The sequence below is a fragment of the Bison bison genome, unplaced genomic scaffold (assembly GCF_000754665.1).
Source record: "Bison bison bison isolate TAMUID 2011002044 unplaced genomic scaffold, Bison_UMD1.0 scf7180017864035, whole genome shotgun sequence".
Lineage (NCBI taxonomy): Eukaryota > Metazoa > Chordata > Mammalia > Artiodactyla > Bovidae > Bison > Bison bison.
Genome location: NW_011494607.1, coordinates 6,960,726 through 6,977,003, shown reverse-complemented (window position 1 = coordinate 6,977,003; position 16,278 = coordinate 6,960,726). Strand labels below are relative to the sequence as shown.

At 38.0% G+C, this 16,278-nt stretch overlaps 2 protein-coding genes across 4 annotated transcripts in view; one reads left to right on the top strand and one right to left on the bottom strand.

Annotated features, from left to right (window-relative positions):
- The window catches only part of RARS2 (arginyl-tRNA synthetase 2, mitochondrial), a 73,579-nt gene that overhangs the window by 34,709 nt on the left and 22,592 nt on the right, over positions 1–16,278 (top strand). For all 3 annotated transcript variants that reach the window (XM_010834681.1, XM_010834683.1, XM_010834682.1), the window contains 3 exons: positions 7,565–7,620; positions 10,487–10,570; positions 13,216–13,292. In XM_010834681.1, coding sequence (XP_010832983.1) covers positions 7,565–7,620; positions 10,487–10,570; positions 13,216–13,292 — 217 coding nt within the window. The remainder of the gene's footprint in view (positions 1–7,564; positions 7,621–10,486; positions 10,571–13,215; positions 13,293–16,278) is intronic.
- The window catches only part of SLC35A1 (solute carrier family 35 (CMP-sialic acid transporter), member A1), a 60,311-nt gene continuing 57,333 nt past the window's right edge, over positions 13,301–16,278 (bottom strand). The window contains exon 8 of the mRNA XM_010834685.1: positions 13,301–13,377. Within this exon, the coding sequence (XP_010832987.1) occupies positions 13,334–13,377 (44 nt within the window). The 3' untranslated portion in view covers positions 13,301–13,333. The remainder of the gene's footprint in view (positions 13,378–16,278) is intronic.

Below are 16,278 nucleotides of genomic sequence, written 5' to 3'. Positions count from 1 at the left end.
TACTTTTGGAGTATGGCTAGCAGGTGACCGCTCATGACCATTATTGGAGAAATCCCTTTTTCAAAGTTAAGGAAAAGTGTCGATGAGCTGTTTTCTCACTTAGCTAGAACTTGCTAGAGCCTTTTTCTTAGTATATGTTTTTGTGGAAGATTTTTTTTAAGTGGACGTGGTAAATACTATTTCTGGTTTCTTAACTCATAATTTATGGTGATAACTTAAACTTAGTTATGATTAGCACCTGGATAATCAGAGGTGAATGGGGTTTATTTGTACTGTCTTCTGTCACTCAATCCTGTTCTTAGAAAAAGCAGACCCTCTAAGACTTGGTAAACTCACCTGTTTATGACAAGGATTGATTGTTGAGTAAGCTAACCTTCTTATGGAGCAGATATAAATTATGAATAAATCTTATGCTACCGGTGTGCTTCAGTCAGGATATTTAAAGTTTAAATGTTGTTGCATCAAAAGAACAGAGACTTCTGCAGTCATCCTCACACCAGAGAGGAACTACTCTAAGGCCATCCCCCAAAGAAAGTTGCTTGTCATTTCAGTTTTCTCTTGTTTAACAAGCCACTACAAAACTTGATACAGGGAATGGCAAACTTTAGCTCATGGGCAAAATCCAGCCTGCTATATTTTTGTAAATTTGGAGTACAGTCTTAGATATTCATTTACATATTTTCAGAGTGGCTACTTTGATACTCTAGTGGCAATTGAGTACAATAGACAAATAATTGAGATAGAGACCAGATGACCTAAAATATTTACTGTCTGGCTCTTTAAGAAAAAGTTTGCCACACTACTGATTAGTGTTTTAAAACAACAACCAGTTGTTTTATGTTTCATGTATAGACCAGGAAATTGGGAAGAGCATAGCCTAATGGTTTTTTTGCTTGCCTGTGGTCACTTAAGCAACTCTAGTCATCTAGACATTATACTAGGGCTAGAAATCCAGGTAACTCATTTACTTTTCTGGTGTCTCACCTGTGGGTTGGCCAGGCATCTCTCTGTATTCTCTCTCCAGCAGAGTAGCCAGACCTCTTTACAAAGGTGCTCAGGACTTCAAAATAGTAAAATATCTGGTCTTGTAACAGGCATATCATCACTTATGTCACTGCTAGTCAAAGCAAGTCACAAGATCATCCCTGACTCGGGGCAGGGGAATAGATTATATCTCTTAATGAAAGAGTGGCAAAGAGTTTGTAGACACTTTTAATTCTTTTCATTATATCTTTACAGTGATGCAGTATACATACCCTTCTCTGGGGAAGCACTTCAGTACTCTTATACTCCTTGCTCTTACCTAACTAGCAGTAAAGGAATATCAGTAGGAAAGTAGAATAGTATCTGTTACTGCACATTCACCCTTGAAATAGTGCTATTGCCAGCTTCTTGAAATGTGAAAAGTTGCCACCCATGTGCCTTCTTAATGTTCACTTCCTCTTTACCATCCCTTCTCCCCAACCAAAATCAAAATACCAAGACTAGTCTTTCTTAGTCATTGATTCTTTGGTTTTTCTCCAAAGTTTTTGTTTCCCATATAATACTCCTTTTCGTTTGTGCTTATAAGAAATGTCTAAAAATAGCGTGTTCCATTTGAATTGTATTCTGGAGGCTTTTTGAACTGCACTTTATTTACTTACAGATTTGCCTCTCTCAACTTTTTTCCAAAGCAGTTAAGGAAGGCTGGAACTTTTATAAGCATCTGATCATTAATGAAAGCAGAGTCTATTTCCCAGCGGTCATCTCTGCTTTCTGTTGTTTTTCATCTGGCATTGGTGGGGGACTAGAGCTGCTTCCTCCCTTAGAAGTATTCCAGATTCTGTGATTCTTATTGTGATTTCAAAAGGGAGACAGAGAGGTAGACAGGAGGGTAAAAATTGATAGAAAACATCCTTCCTGAATTTCTTCTGAAAATGAAAGAGATGGGAAGAGAGAATTTCTTTAAATATATAGTATCTTTAATAGACCAGGTGACTTCATCCCAAAGTAAAGAGATAGAAATACTGTGTTCAAGAAACTTGCCCCAGGGACTTCCCTGGTGGTCCAGTGCTTGAGAGTTCTCCTTCCAATGCAGGGGGTGAGGGGTCGATCCCTGGTCAGAAACCTAAGATCTCACATGCCTTGGGGCCAAAATACCAAAACATAAAACAGAAGCAGTATTGTAACAGGTTCAGTGAAGACTTTTAAAATGATCCACATCAAAAGAAATCTTTGAAAAATAGAAACTTGGCCCTTAAATTGAGATGATGATGGTGATGCTAGGTCAAGGAGCTTGCTCAGAGTCACAGAGCTAACTCTGAATCCTGTATGTTTAACCTTTACTGCCTCCCTGATATAGTGATATATGGTTGGTTTCCCTATATTTTGTTAGATCCAGGAGGAGTGTGATAAAGTGCCAGAGTAGATGACTGTTTACCTCAGACTTTGGCTCTATGTGGTGGGTAGAGTAAGACTTGAACCATCAGCAGCGGTTGCCTCTCTCCTGAGTCAGCCCTTCCTATTGTGTTCAGATCAAATCTGCAGGAGCACAGTCAGCAGTGGTAGCCATTCTTCTCTTTTATCAACACATGTTCCCCCACCCACTGTTGTTCCTCGATGTGAAGTGTTCCCAGAAAACAAATTGACCTCTGGGAAAATGGGAGTCCAGTAGATCAGGGTACTAGTTTTCACTTAGTAACTGATTCGGTCATCTGGGATGGGACAGTTTATTTCTCTAGTCTCTTATATGTGGAAAATAAGAGTAATAATATCTCTTTTCTTACAAGATTGAGGAAATTACATGAAGTAATATTTCAGAGTTCCAGTAAAGCATACAAGTTGTAATCCATAGTAGTTACTTTGGCTGCCAAAGGAGTTGAATTTGTATTTTCCATTTCATTGTATTCCCTTCCAAGTAGGAATGCGGTGCCAGAGAATGTCAAACTGATATTTCAAGGGAGGTTTTTTGAAGCTCTAGACAGATTCAGTTCTTCTAATTCAAAAAAAAAAAAAAGTACAAAAGTTCTAACCAACAGGCACATTAAAAGATGTTCAACACTGCTAATCATCAGAGAAATGCAAATGAAAACCACAATGAGATATCACCTCACACCTATCAAAATGGGTATCATCAGAAAGATCACAAATAACAAATGTTGGCAAAGATGTGAGAAAAGGGAACCCTGGTGCATTGTTGGAGAGAATGTAAATTGGTAAAGCCACTGTGGAAAACAGTATGGAGGTTTCTCAAAAAACTAAAAATAAAACTACCATATGATCCAGCAATATCACTCCTGGGTATATATCTGAAGAAGAAAAACACTAATTTAAAAAGATTAATGCACCCCAACATTCACAGCAGCATTATTTACAAGAGCCAAGATATGAAAATAATCTAAGTGTCCATCAACAGATGAATGGATAAAGATGAGGTTTGTGTAGAATACCACTCAACCATAACAAAGACTGAAAATTTACCATTTGCAACAGCGTAGATGGACTTGGAGGGCATTGTACTAAATGAAATAAGTCAGAGGAAGACAAATACTTATGTTGTTATTTATATGTGGAATCTAAAAAATAGACTAATGAATATAACAAAAAAGAAACAATCACAGATACAGAGCACAAACAGGGTTACCAGTGGGGAGGGGCAAGGTAGGGATAGGGGATTAAGACATACAGACTACTATGTATGAAATAAGCTACACAGATATATTGTGCCACACAGGGCAATGTTTTATAATAACTTTAAATGGAGTATTTTCTTTAAAGGTTGTGATTCACTGTTGTACATCTGAAACATATAATGTAAATCAACTATACCTTTTTGCATTTTTAAAAATTCAAAAGCTATGTAAAAACTATATTATTAGATAATATTTTTATTAGATAATAACCTTAGTTTTTGAAAATTCAAAGATGACAAAAGGGTGTGCAGTGAGAAGGCAGTGTCCTCCCTACCTCAGTCTTCTGGTTCTCTTTATGCAGACATTCACCAATATCAGTTTCTTGCTTACCCACCTAGAGATCATACACATTATACATTGTTCTTCTCCTTTTTTATTAAACAATATATCTTACATTCCTTTAATATCAGCCCATCCATGGCCAGCTTATTTTTAGTTTTTTATAGTATTTTTTAAAAAATCAGCTTTATTGAGGTATACAGTACAATGCAAATCACTGTATTTCAACATGCAGTTTAATGAGTTTTATCAAAGATGCCAGGTCACATAACTACCACTACCGGTAATGATATCACAGTTTCTCTGTCTTTTTTTTTTTTAACCTTCATCTCAATTACTCCCTTTTATTCTGCTTACTTGGGATTTAGTTTGAGCCTCCCTTTCTAGTTTCTTAAAGGAGAGTCTTCAGTCATTGATTTGAAACCTTTCTTCTGTTCTGATATAAACATTTTCATGGTATACATTGGTCTGCTTTAGCTACATCTCATGAATTTGCTAGTAAAGCAGTCCTAAGGGTCACTCTGTTGGCTGACCTTCTCCTAGGGATCACAGTCCTTCACTGTCCTGTTCAGTTTCATAAAACCAGTGTTCCATAAATCTTTCTAGTTTTCTTGTTGTTTAAGGAAGACGGGTAATTAAGCCTAAGCTTTGTTCTTCTCTCTTGACTAGAAGCAGGAGATTACTTATTATTTAATCCCATAGAAGAACATTTGCTTTCTTTCTAAATAATGATTACATGAATTTCCTTATAGTTTCATAATTGCCACAATTGTATACAGATCTGTCAGTTCAAGGTTTTAAATTGTAATACCCTTAAAAAGGTAAATAACAAGGCTTTGGAGACAGACCACAAGTAAGCTCTTGTTTTTGCCATTTTTAACCATCTGTGTCTTATTAATATCTTTAATACTGAAAAACTTAAGAAATTTTCAAACATACACAAAAGAGAGAAAATGTATATTAAGCCCCGTATGCTTATCATCTAGGTTCAAGAGTCCTCAAGATATTGCCAAATGTGCTTCATTATCTTTTTTCCTTTGTGTGTCTCAATTTTCTCATCAAAAATAAGAGATTATATCACAGTTCTTCTGACTGTTGAGTTAATGCATGTAAAATGTGTCAGACTGTGCCTGTCGGAGAGTGAATGTGCTCTAGAAGCATTCAGTCAGTCAGTTCAGTCGCTCAGTCACGTCTGACTCTTTGCGACCCAATGAGTCGCAGCACGCCAGACTTCCCTGTCCATCACCAACTCCCGGACTTCACTCAAACTCACGTCCATCGAGTGGGTGATGCCATCCAGCCATCTCATCTTGTGTCGTCCCCTTCTCCTCCTGCCCCCAATCCCTCCCAGCATCAGGGTCTTTTCCAATGAGTCAACTCTTGAGGTGGCCAAAGTATTGGAGCTTCAGCTTCAGCATCAGTCCCTCCAATGAACACCCAGGACTGGTCTCCTTTAGAATGGACTGGTTGGATCCCCTTGCAGTCCAAGAGACTCTCAAGAACCTTCTCCAACATCACAGTTCAAAAGCATCAATTCTTCGGCGCTCAGCTTTCTTCACAGTCCAACTCTCACATCCATACATGACCACTGGAAAAACCGTAGCCTTGACTAGACCGACCTTTGTTGGCAAAGTAATGTCTCTGCTTTTTAATATGCTATGTAGGTTGGTCATAACTTTCCTTCCAAGGAGTAAGCGTCTTTTAATTTCATGGGTGCAATCACCATCTGCAGTGATTTTGGAGCCCCCAAAAATAAAGTCAGCCACTGTTTCCCCATCTATTTCCCATGAAGTGATGAGACCAGATGCCATGATCTTCGTTTTCTGAATGTCGAGCTTTAATCCAACTTTTTCACTCTTCATCTTTCACTTTCAACAAGAGGCTTTTTAGTTCCTCTTCACATTCTGCCATAAGGGTGGTGTCATCTGCATATCTGAGGTTATTGATATTTCTCCCGGCAATCTTGATTCCAGTTTGTGCTTCTTCCAGCCCAGCGTTTCTCATGATGTACTCTGCATATAAGTTAAATAAGCAGGGTGACAATATACAGCCTTGACGTACTCCTTTTCCTATTTGGAACCAATCTGTTGTTCCTTGTCCAGTTCTAACTGTTGCTTCCTGACCTGCAAATAGGTTTCTCAATAGGCAGGTCAGGTGGTCTGGTATTCCCATCTCTTTCAGAATTTTCCACAGTTTATTGTGATCCACACGGTCAAAGGCTTTGGCATAGTCAATAAAGCAGAAAGAGATGTTTTTCTGGAACTCTCTTGCTTTTTCCATGACCCAGCGGATGTTGGCAAATTGATCTCTGGTTCCTCTGCCTTTTCTAAAACCAGCTTGAACATCTGGGAAGTTCATGGTTCACATATTGCTGAAACCTGGCTTGGAGAATTTTGAGCATTACTTTACTAGCATTCAGTTCAGTTCAGTTCAGTCGCTCAGTCGTGTCTGACTCTTTGCAACCACATGAATCACAGCACGCCAGGCCTCCCTGTCCATCACCAACTCCCGGACTTCACTCAAACTCATGTCCATCAAGTCGGTGATGCCATCCAGCCATCTCATCCTCTGTCGTCCCCTTCTCCTCCTGCCCCCAATCTCTCCCAGCATCAGGGTTTTTTCCAGTGAGTCAGCTCTTTGCATGAGGTGGCCAAAGTATTGGAGTTTCAGCTTTAGCATCAGTCCTTCCAGTGAACACCCAGGACTGATCTCCTTTCAGTCCAAGGGACTCTCAAGAGTCTTCTCCAACTAGCATTAGGTATTGTTAAATCTTAATTGCAACTTCTCAGCCACCAAGAGCAACAAATGTGTTGCTTGAGAATTTGGAATGGTAAATTCTATTTCTGGTTATCCTGGGAAGCCTTCCACATAAATATTTTTATATTTTGTTTTAATTTCTGATACAATAAATATTGATAGATATTACTCATATAAATAAAATTCTTTTGGGGTCCACAATAGTTTTTAGACCCTAAAGAATTGAGAACTAGTGCACTAAACTTAATTTCTAATAATGTACCTTGTTTGTGTCAAAACAATCTCTCTGAATTTCTTCGTCTTTTTACCAAGCCCCTACTGTATCTGCTTGCTGAGTGTGCCACTTCTGTGTATGTTATGTGACTACCTCTTGAGTCACAGGATCAATTCCCTAAGGGTGGTTCTTTCTGAGATCTAATTTATCTTTGCTCTAAATGTCTAATTTTTTAAAATTATTTATTTTTGGTTGCACTGGGTCTTCATTGCTGTGCATGGGCTTTATCTAGTTTTGGCGAGCAGGGGCTACTCTTCGTTGCAGTGCACGGGCTCTCATTGCAGTGGACCACAGGCTCTAGGCTCATGGGCTTCAGTAGTTGTAGTACATAGCTTAGTTGCTCCTTGGCATGTGAAATCTTCCCGGCCTAGGGATCGAACTTGTGTCTCCTTCACTGGCAGGCAGATCCTTATCCGCTGTACCAGCAGGGAAGTACTCTAAATGTCTAATTTTTAACTGTCTTTGTCCAAAATTACCAAAGGCTTTAGTCCACAATTATATTAACTATAGAGCTATGACCTAATTCATTTTAGAATTCTTGTTTGTAGAACAGAAAAAAATAACTTTTACAATTATCTTGCAGTTCACCTAATGTTGCCAAAAAATTTCACGTTGGACATTTGCGTTCTACCATCATAGGTAAGTACTGTTAGTTTCACAGAAAATACTGAACATGACTTTTGAAGCAGTATTGGTTTAATGCTTAAGTAGTAAAAGGACAAAGAAACAAAAAAATGAAGTTTATATGAGCTTAATGCTAATTAAATATGATCCCAAAATGAAAAAAAATTGGTTTAAAAATGACAAGAAGAAATTTGTTTCAAAACCAAAAGATTGACTTAGAAACCAGGTATGTATATTTTGATTTTAACTTGTTAAAAGTATGTATGCATATTAAGAAGAACTGAAAGATGCATAAATGAAAACCGTTATATGGGATTGATAGTTATCCTCCCAATTCTTTTTGTCCATATATTTTGTTTTAAAAAATAAACTCAGTCTGAGTTTTCAAGACTGAAAATTTAAACAGGACTATCCTAACAAAGATTACTGTAATACTTCTTGGTTGTAATGTTTGAGTGTACAGTAGACTTATGATTTCTATTAAAACATGATTTATATAGTAGCCCATCTTAAAACTGCAGTTAGAATTGTGTAATATTAGAATTGGAAGGGACTTTAGAGTTTATCTCATATAATCTGTCTTCCAGTATAGAAATCTGTCTTTTGCATACTTATAAGAAAGTGATTTAATCCATACTGGAATACTTTAAAGATTTGGAGAATGTCCGTATTTCTGGAATAGGTTATGTTGCACTACAGTCGACTCTTGTTACAAAGTTCTCAAGCAGCATTATAAGAGAGGAAATGACAGGACTTGATGAAAAAGAATATAAGAAATATACTGTATAAGAAAAACTACATTAGTCAAAAGCATAGGAATAATTGATGGGTAAAGCATGATAAACTTTTTTGACAGTTGTTAAGGGAAATGCTTGAACCAGGAAGAGATAATATTTATTGAAACTTACCATGTTAAGTGTTTTCATGTATTATCTGCACTAGTTTCACAGTAGCCCTAATTATCAAGTCCTGTTGGTTATAGATGAGGAAACTCAGACACCAAAAGTAACTTTCCCCAAATCACAAAGCTAGTAAAGTATAGCAGCAAGGATTTGAAATTAGGTAGCCTAATTCCTACTGGAGAAGGAAATGGCAACCCACTCCGGTGTTCTTGCCTGAAGAATCCCCAGGTTGCGGGGGCGGGGGTGAGCAGAGCCTGCTGTCTATGAGGTCGCACAGAGTTGGACACGACTGAAGTGACTTAGCAGCAGCAGCAGCAGCAGCCTAATTCCAAAAGCCTAGGTTCAAGCATTGAGTTGGATTTATAAGATAATAGGTGCTTCCCTGGTAGCTTAGCTGGTAAAGAATCTGCCTGCTATGAGACCCCAGTTTGATTCCTGGGTCAGCAAGATCCCCTGGAGAAGCGATAGGCTATCCACCCCAGTGTTCATGGGCTTCCCTGGTGGATCAGATGGTAAAGAATCTGTCCACAATGCAGGAAACCTGGGTTCGATCCCTGGGTTGGGAAGATCCCCTGGAGGAGGGCATGGCAACTTACTCCACTACTCTTGCTTGGAGAATCCCCAAGCAATAGACAGGAGTCTGATGGGCTACAGTCCATGATGTTGCAAAGAGTTGGACTTGATTAAATGACTAAGCACACACATAAAATAATAAGGTACTACAAAAAAATAGGGGTACAGTCTGAGTACCATCTGCAAAAGGTGAATTCTGTTGCTGGGACTATAGAGTTTGGGGAAGTCTAGAAGTAGGGAAACTGGAGAAGTAGCTACTGTAATTTGTCAGCTATGCCTATTGGTGAGGGGTTATTTGCAGAAAACTGGATATCGTCTTGAAGAAGGAAATGGCAACCCACTCCAGTGTTCTTGCCTGGAGAATCCCAGGGACAGGGGAGCCTGGTGGGCTGCCGTCTATGGGGTCGCACAGAGTCAGACACGACTGAAGCGACTTAGCAGCAGCAGCAGATCTCCTCTAGTAAAAGCAGGAGGGAATTTACAATGGGATATTGAATAGCTTGCGGAGTTGTTGGGAGTGTTAAAGACGCTTTGGATTAAGCTGATATAGATGATGCCCAAAACTACCACAGAACTTCATCATCAAGGGAGCTTCTGCCTTTTCTTCGATTACTGCTGCTGCCAGAGTCAGGAACCTGCCATCATTCCTGGTTTATTGTACCTTCGAGAATTCAGAGAAGCAAAAGAGGTCACCCATATCCTATCTTTCACTCCCCTTGGAAGTTCTTTGACAGGACACTAGGACCTCTTGTAGTGATGCCACTAAAAGTCAAAACCTCCACCACTGTGCTTCTCAGAAAAAATAAAGGTAACTTGCTTTTCACCTTCTAGATCATAAGCAAAGTGTATCTGATTGCCCATGACTTCTGGAACCCTAACTGCAAGAGGTTCTGGGGTCTGTTACTTTTAGCTTTAGTATATGCAGAATGGAATAGATGTCAAATGTCAAACCTGCATCAGCAGTACAGAAAGGTGAAGGCCTTGGATTCCTGTGTGCTGTTATTTAGGGAGCAGCATGAGAGGTTGGACTTCATAACTGAAAGAAGGTGGAGTGAGCTATTTAAAAAAAAAAACTATATGGCTAAGTAGGGAACAACCAAATTATATATTCTCTGTTAATTACTGAGATTCTGTTATTTTCTGTCCTTGGAATTGACTTGGAATCACAGTTACTCTGTGTATTCATAACCTCCATTAATGTTGATGAAAATTGTGAGATTTAGAATAACTATATCCTCCAAAATAATTTTTACTCCCTTTCCATAATATAGATGAAAACACAATAATAAATGTTTTTGTTTTTAAAAAAAGTAAATTTTGTCAACAGAATTTTCTGTTATGCTTTGATATTAGGTGGTTCTTATGCCAAAACAGAATGAGAAACTATGTATTTTATTGATTACTAGGAAATTTTATAGCAAATCTCAAAGAAGCTTTAGGACATCAAGTAACAAGAATAAATTATCTTGGCGATTGGGGCATGCAGTTTGGTAAGTAAGTTTGAGGTTTTATTTTTCACATCATTGTTAAGATTAATTTGTTTTAATATCACATTACTTGATCATCTGGACAAAATATGGGCAAACTCCCATTGGATGAAGTAGTGCCTCCTACCTGTTTTTTTCCTGATGGCTCTTTTCCATAAATCTTGTATTTTACTTATTAGAATAATTCTCACCATACAAGTAAGTTTGGGGGGGAGGAAACGTCATACATACAGAACAAGTCCTGAAAAATACAGACTTTTGTGGTTTTATTAAAGTAGCTTACATTCATTAGTTAAATGTAGATGTAAGTATTAGAGGAAAAGTAAGACTAGGTATACACCCTTCTCAACAGCCTCCCCGGGCCAACCTACAGGAAATGGGATTTGTCATAGCCTGAGCCAGTGGCCTAGAGGAAAAACAACCTGGGATATTTTGGCTTCCCCTTAAATTGTACAAGTCATGGAGTGGGCGATTGGTCAAAATGAAAAGAGAAAGAAAAGCATGAGACCCAAAGAGTTGAATGCCACAGATTATCTCTAATGTCTTGAGTTTACTCAGAACCGTTCCCAGCTCATATACTGCAGTAGTCAAGATGTGGAATGATAAGATAAATGAAGTTGATGTGGTAGGGAAGGACTAGTAGCATGTAAAATGCAAAGTTTTTTATTAAAATCTCAGGCAGCTACCATGTGCATTTTAAGATCCAGCCCTTGTGTCATCTCAGAAAAGCATTCTCTGACACCCCGACACACCCTTGCCCACCTTCTCACATCACCAAGTTCCTAGTATCCAGTTCTACCCAAATGGGCTTCTCTTCTTACTGTATTCTTTTGCATGCTACTCTCCCCTGCTAGGTGAAATGTTCCGTGAAGGCATGGGCTATGTCTTAGTTATTTTTGTATCCATCGTGCTTAGCACATTATAGGCACTCAGAATGATGAAAGAATCTGTCTTGGGAAGTCTTTCACAGTCTATTCCGAAAGAAAGGCTAGGTAACATTTTCAGTACTAAATACCATGTTCCATATCTACTGAAATGAAATCAGAGTTTCTGAAAGATAAATTTATCATGATCTTCTCTTACTAGCGTTATCCTCTCAGTTAATAAAAATCTTTTTTAGACACTAAAAAGAATAGAACTTGACCCTAACAGTGTCCTTCCTATTCATTGTGGAGGAACAGAAAATACACCTCGCATTTAAAAACCCACCTGCAGCTCACAGTGGGCACTCAGAGTTTTGGGCTCTAAGCTCAACAGTCAGATTTAATAGATGACACCCACTTTATATGAGTTTGACTGATTCAGGCACTTCACAGCCATTAGCAAATATGTGATTATGATATTCATTAAATTTTAGCTGCAAGGTTTTATTGTAGTGGTTTTTCTCTAAAGGACTACTATGGTTAATGGTCTGTCGACATTTCCATCAAACCATCATTGTTAAAGAGTTTTAATTTTGGCTGTTCACCTATCCCATATTAAAAGTGACCAACAGTTCTTAAGTACAGAAATAATTTTTGAAAATGTATTAGGTTTAATGTCAAATGGAATTGGCCTTTATTTTTCCTGTCTCCATTTCTTTAGAATGCTTTGGGTGTCTTTTCACACCCAACTTCCCAGGACCCTGAATCATGATCACATTTGCTTTTGCTTAAAAGTGAATAGTGCTGGTACTTATTTTAATCATCCTTGTAGTTCCTGTCTAAGCTCCAAAGATTACCTACCCTGTGTTTAGTAACATTCCACTTTCTGCTGAGTCTGTATAGAAAAATGTACATTAGCAAGGCCCAGCAGCAATAGCTTCTTTAGATCTGAAGCTACATAACTGACATAGAAACAAATTACTCTTGGCCCAGGCTACGTATATCCTTCAAATCCAAAATTGTGGTCACCTTTTAGCAAAATATCTTAGAATAGAAATATTCAATATATCTTAGAATATAAATATTCACAGTCTGTACTGAGAATTTTCATTGTCATCTTCAAACCTCAACTATTATTTTTTTAAAAGTTCAAGTTAATACCATCTCTGAATTTTGAACTTACAAAAGACTAAAAAAAAACCAAAAACTTAAACAAAACAATGGCAAGTGAAAGACAAATATATAGCCAGATAAAAGCATTTTGTCACCTTGAATGAGAAGAGTAATCAGAGTTTTACTTTCAGTTGAGAACTAATAATTGTAACACTAATCTGATTCCTATCTTTATTTTCACATCTACAAATTTTAAAAGATATTTGAAATCACTTCCTATCATTGTCTTTTCACAAATTTTGAGTGTCTAGTGTGTCAAGTGCCTGGTAGCACGATGTCCTTCCACAGAGTAGTTGCTCAATAAATGCTTGTTTTACTGATGTCTTGTAGGGAGGTAGGTGTTGGGCACTGTTAGCACAAAGATAAATTAGTCCCAGACTCTGCCTTTGAGCTCACAGTCTTTTGGTTTCTGTGGAATTAATTTCAGTGAGCCCTTCTATATATATTTAATTTGTGATTCAATATATTGAATTTGACTTGTGTCAGTTTATGGGTAGCAGGACATGATAGTGTGTGTTTTGCAATATTCTTAGGATGCATACCTGTTCCCTGCCATGACTGTTCTCTTCTGTTCCATTTTTAAATTTTCTCATTTATGGATTATTGTGGTAGGTCTTCTGGGAACTGGCTTCCAGCTGTTTGGCTATGAAGAAAAACTGCAGTCCAGTCCTTTACAGCATCTCTTTGAAGTAAGTTGGCGAAAAAAAATTAGAAAATGCTTCATCTTTTTTCAGAGTACAGTGCAGCTTGGTAACACATTTTTACTCCCAGGGGCTTTAAAAAAAAAACAAACAACAAAACTGTTCTTAAAACAAGGACCCAAAATTATTGAAAATATTGCTTATATTTTACTAAGGACTTACTTTAATTTTCTTATCCAAATATTTCTTTTATTACTATTTTAGTTGATTTGGGACAGTATTTGTTCAGGTATAGAATCTTGGCATAAACACACAGAATATCAGATTCAGCAAAGAATTATTTTGGGCTTTTATTTGTTGTTATGTACTGCAGCTTCCTTTGCTCTAATAACTATAATTCATTTAGACTTGAGGAAACATGAGTATATACGTTTTTGCTCTTGTGCTGTTGTAGAGGAAGGCATATATGTGTCTCTCCAAATTTGTGTGTCCTTTTTCATTTGTCTTTCAGCTCCTTTTCCTGGCTTTTGCCCAATGTGCACGTCTTTCCATTCTACCTCATTTAGTCCCTTCACTCTGCTTTTCTGTCCTCAGTTCTTCCTGGAGCTTATCAATAAAGCTCTTCCTGTCCAGAAATGTGTTTCGTTTTCATTGTCCCAGTTGTTATCTCTGGGCCTGACAAGGAGCACAGATACTACCAGCCACTTTGGCGACATATGGGCGATTAGACTAAGGTTGTGTGTGAGGAAGAGCACTTGCCAAGCGACGCTTTACCTCTCTAGCCAGAGCCACAGAGAGCGCTTAGTTTTCATTTTTGTTATATTATTTTGTAGTTAAATATAACAAAACACATCTGATTCTTAAATATCATTAACATTTGTGATTTCCTCCTGAGTTTGTACCCTCACTTGCATTTTAAATGCCTATGTTTTGATTTATGAAAGTGAAAGTGTTAGTCACTCAGTCGTGTGTGACTCTTTGCAAACCCATGGACTGCTCTGTCCATGGAATTCTCCAGGCGAGAATACTGAAGTGGGTTGCGATTCCCTTCTCCAGAAGATCTTCCCGACCTAGAGACTGAACCCAAGCCTCCTGCATGGCAGGAAGATTTTTTACCATCTGAGACATTTGATTTATACTGTTAACCAAAAGATTTTTCCCCCCTCTTTCCCATTGAGAGTTTTATGGATAGTTGAGAGTTTAAAAATTAGTAAATCTTTATGGTTGTCAATAAAGTATGCTGCCTTAGTGCCTGGCATTTTACTGTATTATTTTCTAAAACTGTGAATAATCATGAGTATTTTTATCATGAGTTTAGTGAACCTTTCATCAGATCCAGGCCCCAGAGACAAACCCACAGTGCGGGAAATGCAAGAAACCACTTGGAGACCTTGTGTTGTTCAGAGAACATTCTTTAAGAATTTAGAGTACAGTTTGACATATGAGAGTTACTCCTGGCATTTTCTCCCACCCAATCTCAGAAGTTTTTAATTTAATCCTGACAATAGTAAATATTTGTGGCCCATAATCTTTTAAATATTGTAGTAAAATTTGTTCTTAAACTCTCTGGCAACCTAAAGATACATTTTATTCTATGCAGTTTAATACAGTTTCCTGCCTCTTGAGACTCATAAGAAGAGGGGTATCAGACATCTACATTAGAGATTGTTGATTGACAGACGCACATAAGGAACAGGCGAAGGGGGTACTTTTATGAATAACAAAAAACTCAAGGCACAATAATATTGCTTTCATTAAGTGTTCTTTTGCCTAATAGCTTCATGGTGGTGATGTTTTAGTTGCTAAGTCATGTCTGACTCTTTTGTGACCCTATGGACTGTAACCTGCCAAACTACTCTGCCCATGGGGTTTTCTAGGCAAGATTACTGGAGTGTGTTGTCATTTCCTTCTCCAGGGGATCTTTCCAACCCAAGGATCAAACCTGTGTCTCCTGCTTGGCACGTGATTCTTTACCACTGAACTATGTGGGAAGCCCTGATAGCTTCATAGAGGAGCAGTATTTATAGACAAAATAGAGCTAGTCAAATACACCCACCTTGCTGTTTGTAATAGAAAACAGCAATCCATTAGAGCACTTATCTGCTTTCTTCCTCCTTCCTTTGCTGAATGGAGAAAAATGCAGAGCCTACTATGGAAGACTCTAGGTTATTTTATCTTTGTGCTATTTTTGCAGACCCAGTTTCATTTAAAATTACAATTGTCACTGTAGGTTACTTCCAGCAACAGCTTTTGATATAAATGAGAAAGTTTGTCCCTTTTTGAGTGGTAAGCAAATGTTAATGATTTTGTCCTGTTTCTAAACAAAAAACCTGAACCTTGGTCAAATCCTTTTTTTTTCCTTCTCAAGTTACAGATGGAGCTCTTTTAGAGGAAGGATCTGTCTTCTTGGTCTTTTATCTGCAGCCTCAGACACAGTGCCTTACAGTAAATGCTTCAATGAATTTGCCTCTTCTGTTTAAGTTATGGCATAAAGAAACCTTTTGTAAAGCTCCAAGGAAGGGCTAACTCTCATAGGATACACTATTTAGCATTTGTCCAAAATCTAACTTATTATGCAGTTTACTGGTGAAGAACCCAAGTGCCAAGCCCAAGAATCCACCACAGGCAACTTTGCTCCAGAGGGCTCTATGTGCTGTACTGTCTTACCCCACCACTGGCCCTGCAGAGTGCCTTTCTGAGCCAGTCATTTCCACTGGCTGTCATTATTTACAAAGCATTCTCCTTTCTTTCAAAATTAAATTGCTGTACCCCAGGCACAATTAGTAGTTTAGCTGTCACAGTTTGTCTTCTGGCGTATTTGTTTTAAATTTGGCTTTGGCCATCCAGGAGCAGATTTCATGGCCTGGGTGCCTCTAATTTGCACCATGATCAGTATTCCCCCAGTTTCAGTTTCTTAGCCAGGTTAGAAATTATATTATAGTTTTAGCATTTGTTTTCTGTGATGAAAATATTTAATGCAGTCATTTCTCTGCTACATTTCCATGCTTGTGCTTTGCTCTATTTAAAATGGTTG